The sequence below is a fragment of the Triticum dicoccoides genome, chromosome 2B (assembly GCF_002162155.2).
Source record: "Triticum dicoccoides isolate Atlit2015 ecotype Zavitan chromosome 2B, WEW_v2.0, whole genome shotgun sequence".
In the NCBI taxonomy this organism is placed as follows: domain Eukaryota; kingdom Viridiplantae; phylum Streptophyta; class Magnoliopsida; order Poales; family Poaceae; genus Triticum; species Triticum dicoccoides.
In genome coordinates this window covers 459,042,813-459,062,978 of record NC_041383.1, presented here as the reverse complement: position 1 = coordinate 459,062,978, position 20,166 = coordinate 459,042,813, and the positions used below count along the sequence as shown (strand labels likewise).

Genomic DNA, 20,166 nt, shown 5'->3' with positions numbered 1-20,166 from the left:
CGCCGCGCCAGAGGCAAGGCAGGCCAGAGGCAGCCGCCCCGAGCTCCCCGCAGGTATGCTTTCCTTTCTTTCTTTTTGTTTTATTTTTTTCCTTTTTGATTCATTGTTGGCACTCACAATTTATTGTTTGTTGTATTGTGTAGATGGAGGTGAACAACAACGACATGGACTCGTTGTCCGATTCGTCGGGTTGGTCGTCATCCGACGATTCGGACATCGATGAGTTGTTGCAAGACGATGACGTCGAGATGATGAGCCTCGGACACGAACATTTGATGGAAGACTACTTCTCCGAGGTACCATCTATCGGAACCGCGCTCTCGGACACGAACATTTGATGGAAGACTACTTCTCCGAGGTACCTACGTACCCTCCTCGTCTCTTCCGCAGAAGGTACCGAATGCGGCGTAGTTTGTTTGTGAAGATTGTCACCGATTGTGAGGCCGCCTCATATTACTTTAAACGCTGTAGATCCGCCGCCGGTATCATGGGGTTTAGTGCATATCAAAAGATATCGGCGGCAATGCGGGTACTCGCTTATGGCATACCCGCGGATTATACCGACGAGTATCTTCGCATTGGGCAAGATACAACCACGGAGTCGGTCCGTAGGTTTGCCAAGTTGGTCATCCGGTTGTATGGTGAGCAGTATCTTCGAGCACCAAACAAGGAAGATACAAAGAGATTAATGGAAATGAATGAAAAAAGGGGATGGTCGGGGATGCTAGGTAGTCTTGATTGCATGCATTGGAGGTGGAAAAATTGCCCAAAGGCATGGCACGGAATGTATTGCGGTAAAAGCCATGATGCTACCATTGTGCTTGAGGCCGTAGCATCTCAGGACACATGGATTTGGCATGCATTTTTTGGGTTGCCGGGAACACTCAATGATATCAATATCCTCAATAGATCTCCTTTGTTCAAAAGATTAATTTCTGGGGATGCTCCAGCTTGCAACTACAAAATCATGGACAATGAGTACTCAATGGGATACTATCTCACCGATGGCATCTATCCCGAATGGGCAACTCTTGTGAAGTCCATCAAGGAGAAAAATGGGGTGCCCTTAACAAGAAAAGAGGCTCATTTCACCAAGGCACAAGAGGCAGCCCGCAAGGATATTGAGAGAGCTTTCGGTGTTTTGCAAGCAAGGTTTGCCATAGTTCGTGGTCCAACCCGGTTTTGGGACAAAAAAAACCTTGATGAACATCATGAAATGTTGTGTGATTCTACACAGCATGATCCTAGAGGATGAGAGAGGGTTAAACCTCCCCTGTTTCTATGACAATGTTGGTACCCGTGTGCAATCGGAAAGAAACTCTTCTCGCATACACGCTTTTCTTCAAGCACATCGTCAGATTGAGGATGCAACCACTCATGGTCGGCTCCGGGATGATCTAGTAGAGCACCACTGGCAGTTGGATGGGCGGCGCATTAGCCCATGATGTATCTTTGTTTTACTTTTCTATGTCCTATTTGATTTGAACAATTAGTGTAATTTGCTCAAACATTGTTGTAATAATTTGAATGATTCTTGTTTTATTCGGTGTTGTAATAATAACTAGAATGATTATTGTTTTATGTCAATTGTGATGGAATTTGTGATATGCCATATGATGAAATGTGTGCTATATGAAATGACAGTTTTAAAGATTGCGGTTGAGGCAAATACTAGAACCCTCAAATTCAACCCTCAAAGCAGTTTACGGGTTGGGTTTGAGGGTTCTAGTCTTTGCCCCTGTTTTTCAACCCTTAAAAGTGTCAAAAACTGGCACTTCTCAACCCTTAAATTGCTATAAGGGTTTGAGGGTTGGAGGGTTCTACTAGTAATGCTCTTAGTATCGTGAACGAACTAGACTTTTTTAACACAATACAAATGCAGACGCTCATACGTACACGCATACACTCATCCTATGAACTCACACACACACACCTTACTGGTTACCCCTATGAGCACCTCCGAGAGACTGAGCCGGCATGTCATCTTGAGATTTTACGAAGTCGTCGGTAGATGCCTCGTAGTCGACGGGAACGTCTTCTCCCACTAAACGCTTATCACCGAAAATCCTAAAATAAATTCAGAATAAATATGAGCACCACGATTTAAACTCTACCGGGTGAGGATACCACTGTCCTCCTAACCATCGCATCACAATTTAGTTGCCAAGAAATCTAGACGTTGTATGCATCTTCACGGCGTACTTTTTGTGTTAGGTCTTCGCATAGTGTCTCAGATGTCTGCACATTCTGGTCCGTTAAAAATGTTGCACTCTCCTTGTTCTCGTGGTCTTCGATGACAGAGCGGACTAGAGCGTAGCTTGGAGCAACTTTCTGAAGCAACATAACAACTTGGCACCTTCGTGCTCTGTTAAGATGAACACTAACCATGTTCCTCTAAGGCCGTGCCTTACGCCTTTACCCTGAAGATTGTATGCACCCTACTCATGGAGGAGTATTCTTCAACTGAAGATTTTATCTATATCGTGCAATTTTTGGTGGCCAGGCTATATCTGAATCTTGGTTTCTTTCTGAAGAGGATAAATTTTTGTCCTGGCTGGGCATGTAGATTCTGTTTAGCCATAACGTAGAGCAGATGACACTTGACACCAAGATCGAGACCAAGCGCCCCGGATTTGAATCAACCGTTCGCCGGGACGGCAAGCGTGGAATCGTTTCATGTGGCGGGGGACTGTGGGAGCTAGCCGAGCCATCTATCGAGCGGCAGTTGACTTGCCGGGACTAAAAGCCATGCGTGGTTCCGACGACACTCGTTTAGTCAGATCGTCCCGGGCTATAAAAGAATGCGTTCCACGCCTTGCACCACCACACCATCACGAGCACTCGCAACAGCTTCACTCAACCAGCAGTGAAAGATCACCCAGAGACCGACTAGCAGTGATCGATGGCGTCCGTCCGGCGCCCGTGCGCGGTGGTGCTGCTCGCCTGCGCCGCCGCATTCCTCGTCACGGTCGGCGCCCAGCCGATGGACAACCCCATCCTTTCGGACCCCAACGTGGTACCCGTCTACATGAGCCCCGGCGCGCAGCCCACCGTGGTGAGCTGCTACAACCAGAGCAGCCCGTCGCAGGCCCCAGAGTGCATGATCCCGGTGCGCCGGTGCCCCGCCGGCTGCCGCGACCTCTGCTACGTGCACTGCCCCAGCTGCAAGCTCGTCTGCAGTAAGAACACCACACACATACACGTCCATGTTTTTTGCATTCATTTCGCAGTTAGAAAGTTACTGATTGCTCGGCTCGATCGTGTGCTTGATGCATCATTGGAACCCAACAGTGTGTGAACTGGCCGGCACGGAGTGCTACGACCCGCGCTTCGTGGGCGGCGACGGCAACAAGTTCCTCTTCCACGGCCGCAGGGACGCCGACTTCTGCCTGCTCTCCGACGCCAACCTGCACATCAACGCGCACTTCATCGGCAAGCGCAACGTGAAGGCGGCGCGGGACTTCACATGGGTGCAGGCGCTCGGCATCCGCTTCGGCGGCCACCGCCTCTACCTCGGCGTCAAGAGGACGGTCACCTGGGACAACGCCGTCGACCGCCTCGCCATCACCTTCGACGGCATGCCTGTCGAGCTGGACGCGGCGCCGGCCGCCAGCTGGAGCCCGGCCTCCGCGCCCGCGCTGTCCGTCTTACGCATCGGCGCGGCCAACGGCGTGGTGGTGCGCCTCGACGGCCAGTTCCGCATCGTCGCCAACGCGGTGCCGGTGACCGAGGAGGACTCGAGGATCCACGACTACGGCCTCACCGCCGACGACAGCCTCGCGCACCTCAACGTCGCGTTCAAGTTCAACTCCATCAGCGCCGACGTGCACGGCGTGCTCGGCCAAACCTACCGCTCCGACTACGTCAGCGCCGGGGTTGACATGGGCGCCAAGATCCCGGTGATGGGTGGTGCCGCAAAGTACCAGGTGTCGGACATCTTCGGGACGGACTGCGAGGTGGCGCGCTTCGCCGGAGAGGACGTCGTCCGCGTCGGGGCGGTCGACATGATCGACGAGCCGGCCGACACCATGTGCGGCAGCGGCAAGGGCAGCGCCGGGCTGGTCTGCAAGAAGTGAAGTGGTATTGCTTCATCACCTTCGTAAGTGTGCCCATACACGTCTACGTGCTCGCTGCTGCTATGCTACCTTATTCGTAGTAGCTCCACATTTGGTTTCCGAATAAATCACCTGCTGGTGATGTCGTGTCGTTGTGTGTCAACCAATCAATCGTCGTGTAGGGCAACGTTGGAAATCCAGGCGTTGCTCGGTGTGCTAGGCTACTTTTTTTCCTCGATGTATTTTCAAATATAATGATTGAACAATCAAGTTTGTGATTTTCATGTTACATGTGTTCAGTTGAATCACATCCGAAAGTTCGGACATGGATCGCCATCCTTACCGTGCCTTAAAACAAACTCTTGCCGATGTCTCATGCTAACCAGGCCGGGTTTGGGGTGCCGGCTGTAGATGCCTCCTAGTCCACCAAATCTGAAGGCTGCATTTTATTTATTTATTTTACAAACGAGTCGTGAGATGAGCGGTTTCAGTAAGCAGGCGAAGGCGGAGATGTGATTTTTTGGGAGCGTGCGGCACGCTGGGTGGCCTCGGCGGCGTTCTTCACTGCGGGTGGTCTCTGGTTGTGCTCGGAGCCCCTCCTCCGTTCGAATCTGGGGGTAAGCCATGGCTGGGCCCTTCTTCGGCGGCGACTCAGCTCCCGCGGAGAGAGGAAATTGCACAAACCACTTACTTTTGGTGCTAGTTTGCACAGAACACCCACTTTACATGTTTTGTTGCATAAAACACCATATTTTGGGGTAATTTTTTGTAGCTAGGTCTAATACATCATTTGAATGTGTTGACATGATTCCTAACAGTGGGTCTAGTTTGTAAGTGCATCGGTGACAAAAAAACAGCCACATTATTAGCCAATAAGAACTGCCAATATCTCACAATTCTTTGCTCCAATTGAGCTGAATTTTTTCTAGAATATTAGTGAGCGCACACATATTTTTTTTTTTGCATTTTTGAAAATGTTAAATTTAAACAAAAATATTGAACAGCCAATTGACATTGCAAAATCGCCTAGTATTTGGATGCTAAGACCCAATGGCGGTAATCTTTTGGTGTGTGCGATTTGATGATGCCGTTAATGGTCACATGACAACTACTTGGAAGATAAAACTTCATGGCGGTAATATTTTGGTGCTTCAGACTTGACTATGTCAATAATGGCTTTATGACAACCACTTGAATGCTAAAGCCTGATGGCGACAATATCTACCATATCTTGGTGCTACTGATTCTATTTTATGAATATTGTGCCTACTTAGAATCATTTCTGATGAGGACATCAATACCATTGTTACACCTACTGTTGGGGAACGTAGTAATTTCAAAAAATTTCCTACGTACACGTAAGATCATGGTGATGGCATAGCAATGAGAGGAGAGAGTGTTGTCCACGTACCCTCGTAGACCGTAAGCGGAAGCGTTATGATAACGCGGTTGATGTAGGCGTACGTCTTCACGATCCGACCGATCCAAGTACCGAACGTACGGCACCTCCGAGTTCAGCACACGTTCAGCTCGATGACGATCCCCGGGCTCCGATCCAGCAAAGCTTCGGGGATGATTTCCGTCAGCACGACGGCGTGGTGACGATGATGATGCTCTACCGGCGCAGGGCTTCGCCTAAACTCCGCGACGATATGACCGAGATGGAATATGGTGGAGGGGGGCACCGCACACGGCTAAGGAACGATCCGTAGATCAACTTGTGTTCCATGGGGTGCCCCCTGCCCCCGTGTATAAAGGAGCAAGGGGAGGAGGTGGCCGGCCAGGGAGAGGCGCGCCAAGGGGAGTCCTACTCCCACCGGGAGTAGGACTCCCTCCTTCCTTGTTGGAGTAGGAGAAGGGGGAAAGAGGGGGAGAGGAGGAAGGAAAGAGGGGCTGCACCCCTTGTCCAATTCGGACCAGAGGGGGGATGCACGCCTCCTTCCTTTCGGCCTCTCTCCTCAATTCCTGTATGGCCCAATAAGGCCCATATACTCCCTGGCGAATTCTCGTAACTCTCCGGTACTCCGAAAAATACCCGAATCACTCGGAACCTTTCCGAACTCCGAATATAGTCGTCCAATATATCGATCTTTACGTCTCAACCATTTCGAGACTCCTCGTCATGTCCCCGATCTCATCCGGGACTCCGAACTCCTTCGGTACATCAAAACTCATAAACTCATAATATAACTGTTATCGAAACCTTAAGCGTGCGGACCCTACGGGTTCGAAAACTATGTAGACATGACCTAGAACTATTCTTGGTCAATAACCAATAGCGGAACCTGGATGCCCATATTGGCTCCTACATATTCTACGAAGATCTTTATCGGTCAAACCGCATAACAACATACTTTGTTCCCTTTGTCATCGGTATGTTACTTGCCCGAGATTCGATCGTCGGTATCCAATACCTAGTTCAATCTCGTTACCGGCAAGTCTCTTTACTCGTTACGTAATGCATCATTCCGTAACTAACTCATTAGCTACATTGCTTACAAGGCTTATAGTGATGTGCATTACCGAGAGGGCCCAGAGATACCTCTCCGACAATCGGAGTGACAAAACCTAATCTCGAAATACGCCAACCCAACATGTACCTTCGGAGACACCTGTAGTACTCCTTTATAATCACCCAGTTACGTTGTGACATTTGGTAGCACCCAAAGTGTTCCTCCGGTAAACGGGAGTTGCATAATCTCATAGTTACAGGAACATGTATAAGTCATGAAGAAAGCAATAGCAACATATTAAACGATCAAGTGCTAGGCTAACGGAATGGGTCATGTCAATCACATCATTCTCCTAATGATGTGATCCTGTTAATCAAATGACAACTCTTTTGTCCATGGCTAGGAAACTTAACCATCTTTGATTCACGAGCTAGTCAAGTAGAGGCATACTAGTGACACTATGTTTGTCTATGTATTCACACATGTATTATGTTTCCGGTTAATACAATTCTAGCATGAATAATAAACATTTATCATGGAATAAGGAAATAAATAATAACTTTATTATTGCCTCTAGTGCATATTTCCTTCAGTCTTCCACTTGCACTAGAGTCAATAATCTAGTTCACATCGCTATGTGATTTAACACCAATATTCACATCTGCATGTGATTAATACCCATAGTTCACATCATCATGTGATCAACACCCAAAGGGTTTACTAGAGTCAATAATCTAGTTCACATCGCTGTGTGATTAACACCCAAAAGAGTACTAAGGTATGATCATGTTTTGCTCGTGAGAGAAGCTTAGTCAACGGGTCTGTCATATTCAGAGCCGTATGTATTTCGCAAATATTCTATGTCCAGAATGCTCTGCACGAAGCTACTCTAGCTAATTGCTCCCACTTTTAATATGTATCCAGATTGAGACTTAGAGTCATCTGGATTGGTGTAAAAGCTTGCATCGTTGTAACTTTTACGACGGGCTCTTTTATCACCTCCATAATCGAGAAACATCTCCTTAGTCCTCACTAAGGATATTCTTGACCCATGACCAGTGATCTACTTATTAGATCAAAATTGTATTCCTTTGCCAAACACAGAGCAAGGTATACAATAGGTCTGTTCACAGCATAGCATACTTTATAGAACCTATGACTGAGGCATAGGGAATGACTTTTCATTCTCTTTCTATTTTCTGCAATGGTCGGGTCTTGAGTCTTACTCAACTTCACACCTTGTAACACAGGCAAGAACTCCTTTATTTGACTGTTCCATTTTGAACTATTTCAAAAATTTATCAAGGTATGTACTCATTGAAAAATCTTATCAAGCGTCTTGATCTATCTATATAGATCTTGATGCTCAATGTGTAAGCAGCTTCACCGAGGTCTTGCTTTGAAAAACTCTTATTCAAGTATCCTTTCATGCTATCCAGAATTTCCATATCATTTCCAATTAACAATATGTCATCTACATATAATATTAGAAATGCTACAGAGCTCCCACTCACTTTCTTGTAAATACAAACTTCTTCAAAAGTCTGTATAAAACCATATGCTTTGATCAACTCATCAAAGCATATATTCCAACTCCGAGATGCTTGCACCAGTCCATAGATGGATCGCTGGAGCTTGCACAATTTTTTAGCATCTTTAGGATTGACAAAACCTTCTGGTTGCATCATATACAACTCTTCTTTAAGAAAACCATTAAGGAATGCTGTTTTGTTTATCCATTTGCCAGATTTCATAAAATGCGGCAATTGCTAACATGATTCAGATAGACTTAAGCATAGATACGAGTGAAAAACTCTCATCGTAGTCAACACCTTGAACTTGTCGAAAACCTTTTTGCGACAATTCTAACTTTGTAGATAGTAACACTATCAGCGTCCGTCTTCCTCTTGAAGATCCATTTAATCTCAATGTCTCGCCGATCATTGGGCAAGTCAATAAAAGTCCATACTTTGTTTTCATACATGGATCTTATCTTAGATCTCATGGCCTCAAGCCATGTTGCGGAATCTGGGCTCACCATCGCTTCTTCATAGTTCATAGGTTCGTCATGGTCTAGTAACATAACTTCTAGAACAGGATTACTGTACCACTCTGGTGCGGATCTTACTCTGTAAGACCTACGAGATTCTGTAGTAACTTAATCTGAAGTTTCATGATCATCATCATTAACTTCCTCACTAATTGGTGTAGTACTCACTGAAACTGATTTCTGTGATGAACTACTTTCCAATAAGGGAGAAGGTACAATTACCTCATCAAGTTCTACTTTCCTCCCACTCACTTCTTTCGAGAGAAACTCCTTTTCTAGAAAGGATCCATCTTAGCAACGAATAACTTGCCTTCGGATCTGTGATAGAAGGTGTACCCAATAGTTTCCTTTGGGTATTCTATGAAGACGCACTTCTCTAATTTGGGTTCGAGCTTATCTGGTTGAAGACCTTTTTTCATATAAGCATCGCAACTCCAAGCTTTAAGAAACGACAACTTTGGTTTCTTGCCAAACCACAGTTCATAAGGCGTCGTCTCAACGGATTTTGATGGTGCCCTATTTAACGTGAATGCGGCCGTCTCTAAAGCATAACCCCAAAACGATAGCGGTAAATCAGTAAGATACATCATAGATCGCACCATATCTAGTAAAGTACGATTACGATGTTCGGACACACCATTATATTGTGGTGTTCCAGATGGCGTGAGTTGCGAAACTATTTCACATTGTTTCAAATGAAGACCAAACTCATAACTCAAATATTCGTCTCCACGATCAGATCATAGAAATTTTATTTTTCTTGTTACGATGATTTTTCCACTTCACTCTGAAATTCTTTGAACTTTTCAACTATTTCAGACTTATGTTTCATCAAGTAGATATACCCATATCTGCTCAAATCATCTGTGAAGGTCAGAAAATAACGATACCTGCCGCGATCCTTAATACTCATTGGTCTGCATACATCAGTATGTATTATTTCCAACAAGTTTGTTGCTCGTTCCATTGTTCCGAAGAACGGAGTTTTAGTCATCTCACCCAAAGGCACGGTTCGCAAGCATCAAATGATTCATAATCAAGTGATTCCAAAATCCCATCAGCATGGAGTTTCTTCATGCACTTTACACCAATATGACCTAAACGGCAGTGCCACAAATAAGTTGCACTATCGTTATTAACTTTGCATCTTTTGGTTTCAATATTATGAATATGTGTATCACTACGATCGAGGTCCAATGAACCATTTTCATTGGGTGTGTAACCATATAAGGTTTTATTCATGTAAACAGAACAACAGTTTATTCTCTTACTTAAATGAATAATCGTATTGCAATAAACACGATCAAATCATATTCATGCTCAACGCAAACACCAAATAACATTTATTTAGGTTCAACACTAATCCCGAAAGTATAGGGAGTGTGCGATGATGATCATATCAATCTTGAAACTACTTTCAACACACATCGTCACTTCATCCTTAACTAGTTTCTGTTTATTCTGCAACTCCCGTTTCGAGTTACTACTCTTAGCAACTGAACCAGTACCAAGTACCGAGGGGTTGCTATAAACACTAGTAAAGTACACATCAATAACATGTATATCAAATATACTTATGTTCACTTTGCCATCCTTCTTATCCGCCAGTCACTTGGGGTAGTTCCGCTTCCAGTGACCAATCCCTTTGCAGTAGAAGCACTTAGTCTCAGGCTTAGGACCAGACTTGGGCTTCTTCACTTGAGCAGCAACTCGCTTGCCGTTCTTCTTGAAGTTCCCCTTCTTCCCTTTGCCCTTTTCTTGAAACTAGTGGTCTTGTCTACCATCAACACTTGATGTTTTTCTTGATTTCTACCTTCGTTGATTTTAGCATCACGAAGAGCTTGGGAATCGTTTCCGTTATCCCTTGCATACTATAGTTCATCACAAAGTTCTACTAACTTGGTGATGGTGACTAGAGAATTCTGTCAATCACTATCTTATCTGGAAGATTAACTCCCACTTGATTCAAGCGATTGAAGTACCCAGACAATCTGAGCACATGCTCACTAGTTGAGCGATTCTCCTCCATCTTTTAGCTATAGAACTTGTTGGAGACTTCATATCTCTCAACTCGGGTATTTGCTGGAAATATTAACTTCAACTCTTGGAACATCTCATATGGTCCATGACATTCAAAATGTCTTTGAAGTCCCGATTCTAAGCCGTTAAGCATGGTGCACTAAACTATCAAGTAGTCATCATATTGAGCTAGCCAAACATTCATAACGTCTGCATCTGCTCCTGCAATAGGTCTGTCACCTAGCGGTGCATTAAGGACATAATTCTTCTATGCAGCAATGCGGATAAACCTCAGATCACGGATCCAATCCGCATCATTGCTACTAACATCTTTCAACACAATTTTCTCTAGGAACATATCAAAATAAACATATGAAAGCAACAACGCAAGCTATTGATCTACAACATAATTTGCAAAATACTACCAGGACTAAGTTCATGATAAATTTAAGTTCAATTAATCATATTACTTAAGAACTCCCACTTAGACAGACATCTCTCTAGTCATCTAAGTGATCACGTGATCCAAATCAACTAAACCATGTCCGATCATCACGTGAGATGGAGTAGTTTCAATGGTGAACATCATTATGTTGATCATATCTACTATATGATTCACGCTCGACCTTTCGGTCTCCGTGTTCCGAGGCCATATCTGTATATGCTAGGCTCGTCAAGTTTAACCCGAGTATTCCGCGTGTGCAACTGTTTTGCACCCGTTGTATTTGAACGTAGAGCCTGTCACACCCGATCATCACGTGGTGTCTCAGCACGAAGAACTTTCGCAACGGTGCATACTCAGGGAGAACACTTCTTGATAATTAGTGAGAGATCATCTTAAAATGCTACCGTCAATCAAAGCAAGATAAGATGCATAAAGGATAAACATCACATGCAATCAATATAAGTGATATGATATGGCCATCATCATCTTGTGCTTGTGATCTCCATCTTCGAAGCACCGTCGTGATCACCATCGTCACCGGCGCGACACCTTGATCTCCATCGTAGCATCGTTGTCGTTACGCCATCTATTGCTTCTACGACTATCGCTACCGCTTAGTGATAAAGTAAAGCAATTACAGGGCGTTTGCATTTCATACAATAAAGCGACAACCATATGGCTCCTGCCAGTTGCCGATAACTTCGGTTACAAAACATGATCATCTCATACAATAAAATATAGCATCACGTCTTGACCATATTACATCACAACATGCCCTGCAAAAACAAGTTAGACGTCCTCTACTTTGTTGTTGCAAATTTTACGTGGCTGCTACGGGCTTTAGCAAGAACCATTCTTACATACGCATAAAAACCACAACGATAGTTCGTCAAGTTGGTGTTGTTTTAACCTTCGCAAGGACCGGGCGTAGCCACACTCGATTCAGCTAAAGTGAGAGAGACAGACACCCGCCAGCCACCTTTAAGCACGAGCGCTCGCAACGGTGAAACCAGTCTCGCGTAAGCGTACGCGTAATGTCGGTCCGGGCCGCTTCATCTCACAATACCGCCGAACCAAAGTATGACATGCTGGTAAGCAGTATGACTTGTATCGCCCACAACTCACTTGTGTTCTACTCGTGCATATAACATCAACGCATAAAATCTGGCTCTGATACCACTGTTGGGGAACGTAGTAATTTCAAAAAAAATTCTACGTACATGCAAGATCATGGTCATGGCATAGCAATGAGAGGAGAGAGTGTTGTACACGTACCCTCGTAGACCGTAAGCGGAAGCGTTATGATAACATGGTTGATGTAGTCGTACGTCTTCAGGATCCGACCGATCCAAGTACCGAACGTACGACACCTCCGAGTTCAGCACACGTTCAGCTCGATGACGATCCCCGGGCTCCGATCAAGCAAAGCTTCGGGGATGAGTTCCGTCAGCACGACGGCGTGGTGACGATGATGATGCTCTACCAGCGCAGGGCTTCGCCTAAACTCCGCGACGATATGGCCGAGGTGGAATATGGTGGAGGGGGGCACCGCACACGGCTAAGGAACGATCCGTAGATCAACTTGTGTTCCATGGGGTGCCCCCCTGCCCCCGTATATAAAGGAGCAAGGGGAGGAGGCGACCGGCCAGGGAGAGGCGCGCCAAGGGGAGTCCTACTCCCACCGGGAGTAGGACTCCCTCCTTCCTTGTTGGAGTAGGAGAAGGGGAAAGAGGGGGAGAGGAGGAAGGAAAGAGGGGCTGCACCCCTTGTCCAATTCGGACCAGAGGGGGGCTGCGCGCCTCCTTCCTTTCGGCCTCTCTCCTCAATTCCCGTATGGCCCAATAAGGCCCATATACTCCCCGGTGAATTCTCGTAACTCTCCGGTACTCCGAAAAATACCCGAATCACTCGGAACCTTTCCGAACTCTGAATATAGTCGTCCAATATATCGATCTTTACGTCTCGACCATTCGAGACTCCTCGTCATGTCCCCGATCTCATCCGGGACTCCGAACTCCTTCGGTACATCAAAACTCATAAACTCATAATATAACTGTCATCGAAACCTTAAGCGTGCGGACCCTACGGGTTCGAGAACTATGTAGACATGACCTAGAACTATTCTTGGTCAATAACCAATAGCGGAACCTGGATGCCCATATTGGCTCCTACATATTCTACGAAGATCTTTATCGGTCAAACCGCATAACAACATACTTTATTCCCTTTGTCATCGGTATGTTACTTGCCCGAGATTCGATCGTCGGTATCCAATACCTAGTTCAATCTCGTTACCGGCAAGTCTCTTTACTCGTTACATAATGCTGTTGGGGAACGTAGCAGAAATTCAAAATTTTCTTACGCGTATCACCAAGATCTATCTATGGAGAGACCAGCAACGAGTAGAAAGAGAGGAGAGTTTGCATCTACATACCCTTGTAGATCGCTAAGCGGAAGCGTTCAAGTGAACGGGGTTGATGGAGTCGTACTCGTCGTGATTCAGATCACCGATGATCAAGTGCCGAACGGACAGCACCTCCGCGTTCAACACACGTACAGCTCGGTGACGTCTCCCACGCCTTGATCCAGCAAGGGGAGAGGGAGAGGTTGAGGAAGACTCCATCCAACAGCAGCACAACGGTGCGGTGGTGATGGAGGAGCGTGGCAATCCTGCAGGGCTTCACCGAGCACCTACGAGAGAGGAGATGTGTCACGGGAGGGAGAGGGAGGCAACCAAAGGCCTTAGGTATCATTGCTCCTCCTTTTCCCCACTATATATAGGGCCAAGGGAGAGGGGGGAGGCGCAGCCTTGCCCCCTCCTCCAAGGAAGGGGTGCGGCTAAGGATGGGGAGGAGTCCATCCTCCCCAAGGCACCTCGGAGGTGCCTTCCCCCTTTAGGACTCTTCCCTTTTTCCTTTATCTTGGCGCATGGGCCTCTAGGGGCTGGTGCCCTTGGCCCATGTAGGCCAAGGCGCACCCCCTACAGCCCATGTGTCCCCCCGGGGCAGGTGGCCCCACCCGGTGGGCCCCCGGGACCCTTCTGGTGGTCCCGGTACAATACCGATGACCCCGAAATTTGTCCCGATGGCCGAAACAGGACTTCCTATATATAAATCTTTACCTCCGGACCATTCCGGAACTCCTCGTGACGTCCGGGATCTCATCCGGGACTCCGAACAACATTCGGTAACCACATACAAGCTTCCTTTATAACCCTAGCGTCATCGAACCTTAAGTGTGTAGACCCTACGGGTTCGGGAGACATGCAGACATGACCGAGACGTTCTCCAGTCAATAACCAACAGCGGGATCTGGATACCCATGATGGCTCCCACATGTTCCACGATGATCTCATCGGATGAACCACGATGTCAAGGACTTAATCAATCCCGTATTCAATTCCCTTTGTCTATCGGTATGTTACTTGCCCGAGATTCGATCGTTGGTATCCAATACCTTGTTCAATCTCGTTACCGGCAAGTCACTTTACTCGTTCCGTAACACATCATCCCGTGATCAACTCCTTGGTCACATTGCGCATATGATGATGTCCTACCGAGTGGGCCCAGAGATACCTCTCCGTTTACACGGAGTGACAAATCCCAGTCTCGATTCGTGCCAATCCAACAGACACTTTCGGAGATACCTGTAATGCACCTTTATAGCCACCCAGTTACGTTTTGACGTTTGATACACCCAAAGCACTCCTACGGTATCCAGGAGTTACACGATCTCATGGTCAAAGGAAGAGATACTTGACATTGGCAAAGCTCTAGCAAACGAACTACACGATCTTTGTGCTATGCTTAGGATTGGGTCTTGTCCATCACATCATTCTCCTAATGATGTGATCCCGTTATCAACGACATCCAATGTCCATAGCCAGGAAACCATGACTATCTGTTGATCACAACGAGCTAGTCAACTAGAGGCTCACTAGGGACATATTGTGGTCTATGTATTCACACGTGTATTACGATTTCCGGATAATACAGTTATAGCATGAATAAAAGACAATTATCATGAACAAGGAAATATAATAATAACACTTTTATTATTGCCTCTAGGGCATATTTCCAACAGTCTCCCACTTGCACTAGAGTCAATAATCTAGTTCACATCGCCATGTGATTAACACTCACAGGTCACATCGCCATGTGACTAATACCCAAGAGTTTACTAGAGTCAGTAGTCTAGTTCACATCACTATGTGATTAACACTCAATGAGTTTTATGTTTGATCATGTTGCTTGTGAGAGAGGTTTTAGTCAACGGGTCTGAACCTTTCAGATCCGTGTGTGCTTTACAAATCTCTATGTCATCTCCTAGATGCAGCTACCACGCTCTATTTGGATCTATTCCAAATAACTGTTCTACTTGGAGCTATTCTAAATTGTTGCTCCATTATATGTATCCGGTCTCTCTACTCAGAGCTATCCGGATAGGTGTCAAGCTTGCATCGTCGTAACCTTTACGACGAACTCTTTTACCACCTCCATAATCGAGAAAATTCCTTAGTCCACTAGTTACTAAGGATAACTTTGACCGCTGTCCTTTGAGCCATTCTTGGATCACTCTTGTACCCCTTGACTGACTCATGGCAAGGCACACTTTAGGTGCGGTACACAGCATAGCATACTGAAGAGCCTACGTCTAAAGCATAGGGGACGACCTTCGTCCTTTCTCTCTATTCTGCCATGGTCGAGCTTTAAGTTTTAACTTCATACCTTACAACTCAGGCAAGAACTCCTTCTTTGACTGGTTCATCTTGAACACCTTCAAGATCATGTCAAGGTATGTGCTCATTTGAAAATACCATTAAGCGTTTTGATCTATCCTTATAGATCTTGATGCTCAATGTTCAAGTAGCTTAATCCAGGTTTTCTATTGAAAAACACATTTCAAATAACCCTATATGCTTTCCAGAAATTCTACATCATTTCTGATCAACAATATGTCAACAACATATACTTATCAGAAATTCTATAGTGCTCCCACTCACTTCTTTGGAAATACAAGTTTCTCATAAACTTTGTACAAACCCAAAATCTTTGATCATCATCAAAGCATACATTCCAACTCCGAGATGCTCACTCCAGTCCTTAGAAGGATCGCTGGAGCTAGCATACCTTTTAGCATCCTTAGGATCGACAAAAACTTTCTGATTGTATTATATACAACCTTTCCTCACGAAAACTGGTAAGGAAACTCGTTTTGATATCAATTTGCCAGATTTCATAAATACAGCTAATGCTAACATGAATCCGACGGACTTTAAGCATCGCTACGGATGAGAAAATCTCATCGTAGTCAACTCCTTGAACTTGTGAAAAACTTTTCGCCACAAGTCGAGCTTCATGGACGGTGACATTACCATCCACGTCCGTCTTCTTCTTAAAGATCCATTTATCTTAATGGCTTGCCGATCATTGGGCAAGTCCACCAAAGTCCATGGATCCGTTCTCGGATTTTATGGCCTCGAGCCATTTATCGGAATCCGGGCCCACCATCGTTTCTCCATAGCTCGTAGGTTCATTGTTGTCTAGCAACATGACTTTCAAGACAGGATCACCTAACCACTCCGAAGTAGTACGTGTCCTTGTCGTCCTACGAGGTTTGGTAGTGACTCGATCCGAAGTTTCATGATCAATATCATAAGCTTCCACTTCAATTGGTGTAGGTGCCACAGGAACAACTTCCTGTGCCCTGCCATACACTAGTTGAAGAGACGGTTCAGTAACCTCATCAAGTCTCCACCATCCTCCCACTCAATTCTTTCGAGAGAAACTTTTCCTCGAGAAAGGACCCGATTCTTGAAACAATCCATATTGCTTTCGGATCTGAATTAGGAGGTATACCCAACTGTTTTGGGTGTCCTATGAAGATGCATTTTATCCGCTTTGGGTTCGAGCTTAATCCTGAAACTTTTTCACATAAGCGTCGCAGCCCCAAACCTTTAAGAAACGACAACTTAGGTTTCTCTAAACCATAATTCATACGGTGTCATCTCAAAGGAATTATGTGGTGCCCTATTTAAAGTGAATGTGGTTGTTTCTAATGCCTAACCCATGAACGATAGTGGTAATTCGACAAGAGACATCATGGTACGCACCATATCCAATAGGGTGCAACTATGATGTTCGGACACACCATCACACTATGGTGTTCCAGGCGGTATTAATTATGAAACAATTTCCACAATGTCTTAATTGTGTGCCAAAACTCGTAACTCAGATATTCATCTCTATGATCGTATCATAGACATTTTATCCTCTTGTCACAATGATCTTCTACTTCACTCTGAAATTACTTGAACCATTCAATAATTCAGACTTGTGTTTCATCAAGTAAATATATACAACATCTACTCGAATCATCTGTGAAGTAAGAACATAATGATATTCACTGCATGCCTCAGCACTCATTGGACTACACACATCAAAATGTGTTACTTCCAACAAGTTACTATCTTGTTCCATCTTACTGAAACCGAGGCTTTTCAGTCATCTTGCCCATGTGGTATGATTTGCATATCTCAAGTGATTCAAAATCAAGTAAGTTCAAACGGTCCATTTGCATGGAGTTTCTTCATGCATATATACCAATAGACATGGTTCGCATGTCTCAAACTTTTCAAAAATGAGTGAGTCCAAAGATCCATCAACATGGAGCTTCTTCATGCATTTTATACCGATATGACTTACGTGGCAGTGCCACAAGTAAGTGGTACTATCATTACTATCTTATATCTTTTGGCATGAAAATGTGTATCACTACGACCGAGATTCAATAAACCATTCCTTTAGGTGCAAGACCATTGAAGGTATTATTCAAATAAATAGAGTAACCATTATTCTCTTTAAATGAATAACCGTATTGCGATAGACATAATCCAATCATGTCTATGCTCAACGCAAACACCAATCTCGGTGGTAGAGGGAGCGTGCGATGTTTGATCACATCAAACTTGGAAACACTTCCAACACATATCGTCAGCTCACCTTTAGCCAGTCTCCTTTTATTCCGTAGCTTTTATTTCGAGTTACTAATACTTAGCAACCGAACCGGTATCTAATACCCTGGTGCTACTAGGAGTACTAGTAAAGTACACATTAACATAATGTATATCCAATATACTTCTATCGACCTTGCCAGCCTTCTTATCTACCAAGTATCTAGGGTAATGCTGCTCCAGTGGTTGTTCCCCTTATTACAGAAGCACTTAGTCTCGGGTTTGGGTTTTACCTTGGGTTTCTTCATTGGTGCAGCAGCTGATTTGCCGTTTCATGAAGTATCCCTTCTTTCCCTTGCCCTTCTTGAAACTAGTGGTTTCATCAACCATCAACAATTGATGCTCCTTCTTGATATCTACTTTCGCGGTGTCAAACAACGCGAATATTTCAAGGATCATCATATCTATCCCTGATATGTTATAGTTCATCACGGAGCTCTAGCAGCTTGGTGGCAATGACTTTGGGGAAACATCACTATCTCATCTGGAAGATCAACTCCCACTCGATTCAAGTGATTGTCGCACTCAGACAATCTGAGCACAAGCTCAACGATTAAGCTTTTCTCCCTTAGTTTGCAGGCTAAGAAAATCGTCGGAGGTCTTATACCTCTTGACGTGGGCACGAGCCTGAAATCCCAATTTCAGCCCTCGAAACATCTCATATGTTCCGCGACGTTTCGAAAACGTCTTTGGTGCCTCTACTTAAACCATTTAACTGAACTATCACGTAGTTATCAAAACGTGTATGTTCGATGTTCGAAACATCCACAAACGACGTTTGGGGTTCAGCACACTGAGCAGTGCATTAAGGACATAAGCGTTCTAGTGATCGCATAATCGCTACTATCAACTTTCAACTATAATTTCTCTAGGAACATATCTAAAACAGTAGAACTATAGCGCGAGCTACGACATAATTTGCAAAAGGTCTTTTGACTATGTTCAGGATAATTAAGTTCATCTTATGAACTCCCACTCAGATAGACATCCCTCTGGTCATCTAAGTGATCACATGATCCGAGTCAACTAGGCCGTGTCCGATCATCACGTGAGACGGACTAGTTAACGTCGGTGAACATCTTCATGTTGATCGTATCTACTATACGACTCATGCTCGACCTTTCGGTCTCCGTGTTCCGAGGCCATGTCTGTACATGCTAGGCTCGTCAAGTTAACCCTAAGTGTTTTCGCTGTGTAAAACTGTCTTACACCCGTTGTATGTGAACGTAAGAATCTATCACACCCGATCATCACGTGGTGCTTCGAAACGACGAACTGTAGCAACGGTGCACAGTTAGGGGAGAACACTTCTTGAAATTTTAACGAGGGATCATCTTATTTACTACCGTCGTCCTAAGTAAACAAGATGCATAAACATGATAAACATCACATGCAATCAAATAGTGACATGATATGGCCAATATCATTTTGCTCCTTTTTATCTTCATCTTCGGGGCTCCATGATCATCTTGTCACCGGCATGACACCATGATCTCCATCATCATGATCTCCATCATCGTGTCTTCATGAAGTTGTCACGCCAACGACTACTTCTACTTCTATGGCTAACGCGTTTAGCAATAAAGTAAAGTAGTTTACATAGCGTTCTTTAATGACACGCAGGTCATACAAAAAATAAAGACAACTCCTATGGCTCCTGCCGGTTGTCATACTCATCGACATGCAAGTCGTGAATCCTATTACAAGAACATGATCAATCTCATACATCACATATATCATTCATCACATCCTTTTGGCCATATCACATCACATAGCATACCCTGCAAAAACAAGTTAGACGTCCTCTAATTGTTGTTGCATGTTTTACGTGGCTGCTATGGGTTTCTAGCAAGAACGTTTCTTACCTACGCAAGACCACAACGTGATATGCCAATTGCTATTTACCCTTCATAAGGACCCTTTTCATCGAATCCGTTCCGACTAAAGTGGGAGAGACTGGCACCCGCTAGCCACCTTATGCACCAAGTGCATGTCAATCGGTGGAACCTGTCTCACGTAAGAGTACGTGTAAGGTCGGTCCGGGCCGCTTCATCCTACAATACCGTCGAAACAAGATTGGACTAGTAACGGTAAGCATATTGAACAACATCAACGCCCACAACTACTTTGTG

The 20,166-nt window shown here is 44.9% G+C and overlaps 1 protein-coding gene across 1 annotated transcript; it reads left to right on the top strand.

The window, feature by feature from the left end:
• The first annotated feature begins 2,818 nt into the window (after positions 1–2,818).
• Positions 2,819–4,337, top strand: LOC119364201. Its single transcript, XM_037629629.1, has 2 exons — positions 2,819–3,179; positions 3,292–4,337. The coding sequence occupies exons 1-2, from the start codon at positions 2,903–2,905 to the stop codon at positions 4,074–4,076; spliced, it is 1,062 nt and encodes a 353-aa protein (XP_037485526.1). The 5' UTR covers positions 2,819–2,902; the 3' UTR covers positions 4,077–4,337.
• The last annotated feature ends 15,829 nt before the right edge of the window (positions 4,338–20,166 follow it).

What these genes read in the sequence shown, in the direction of transcription:
- LOC119364201 (XM_037629629.1), top strand. Translation starts at nt 2,903, where the DNA reads ATGGCGTCCGTCCGGCGCCCGTGCGCGGTGGTGCTGCTCGCCTGCGCC. An exon ending in CAGCTGCAAGCTCGTCTGCA is followed by an intron (nt 3,180 to 3,291) that starts GTAAGAACACCA and finishes GGAACCCAACAG; the next exon opens with TGTGTGAACTGGCCGGCACG.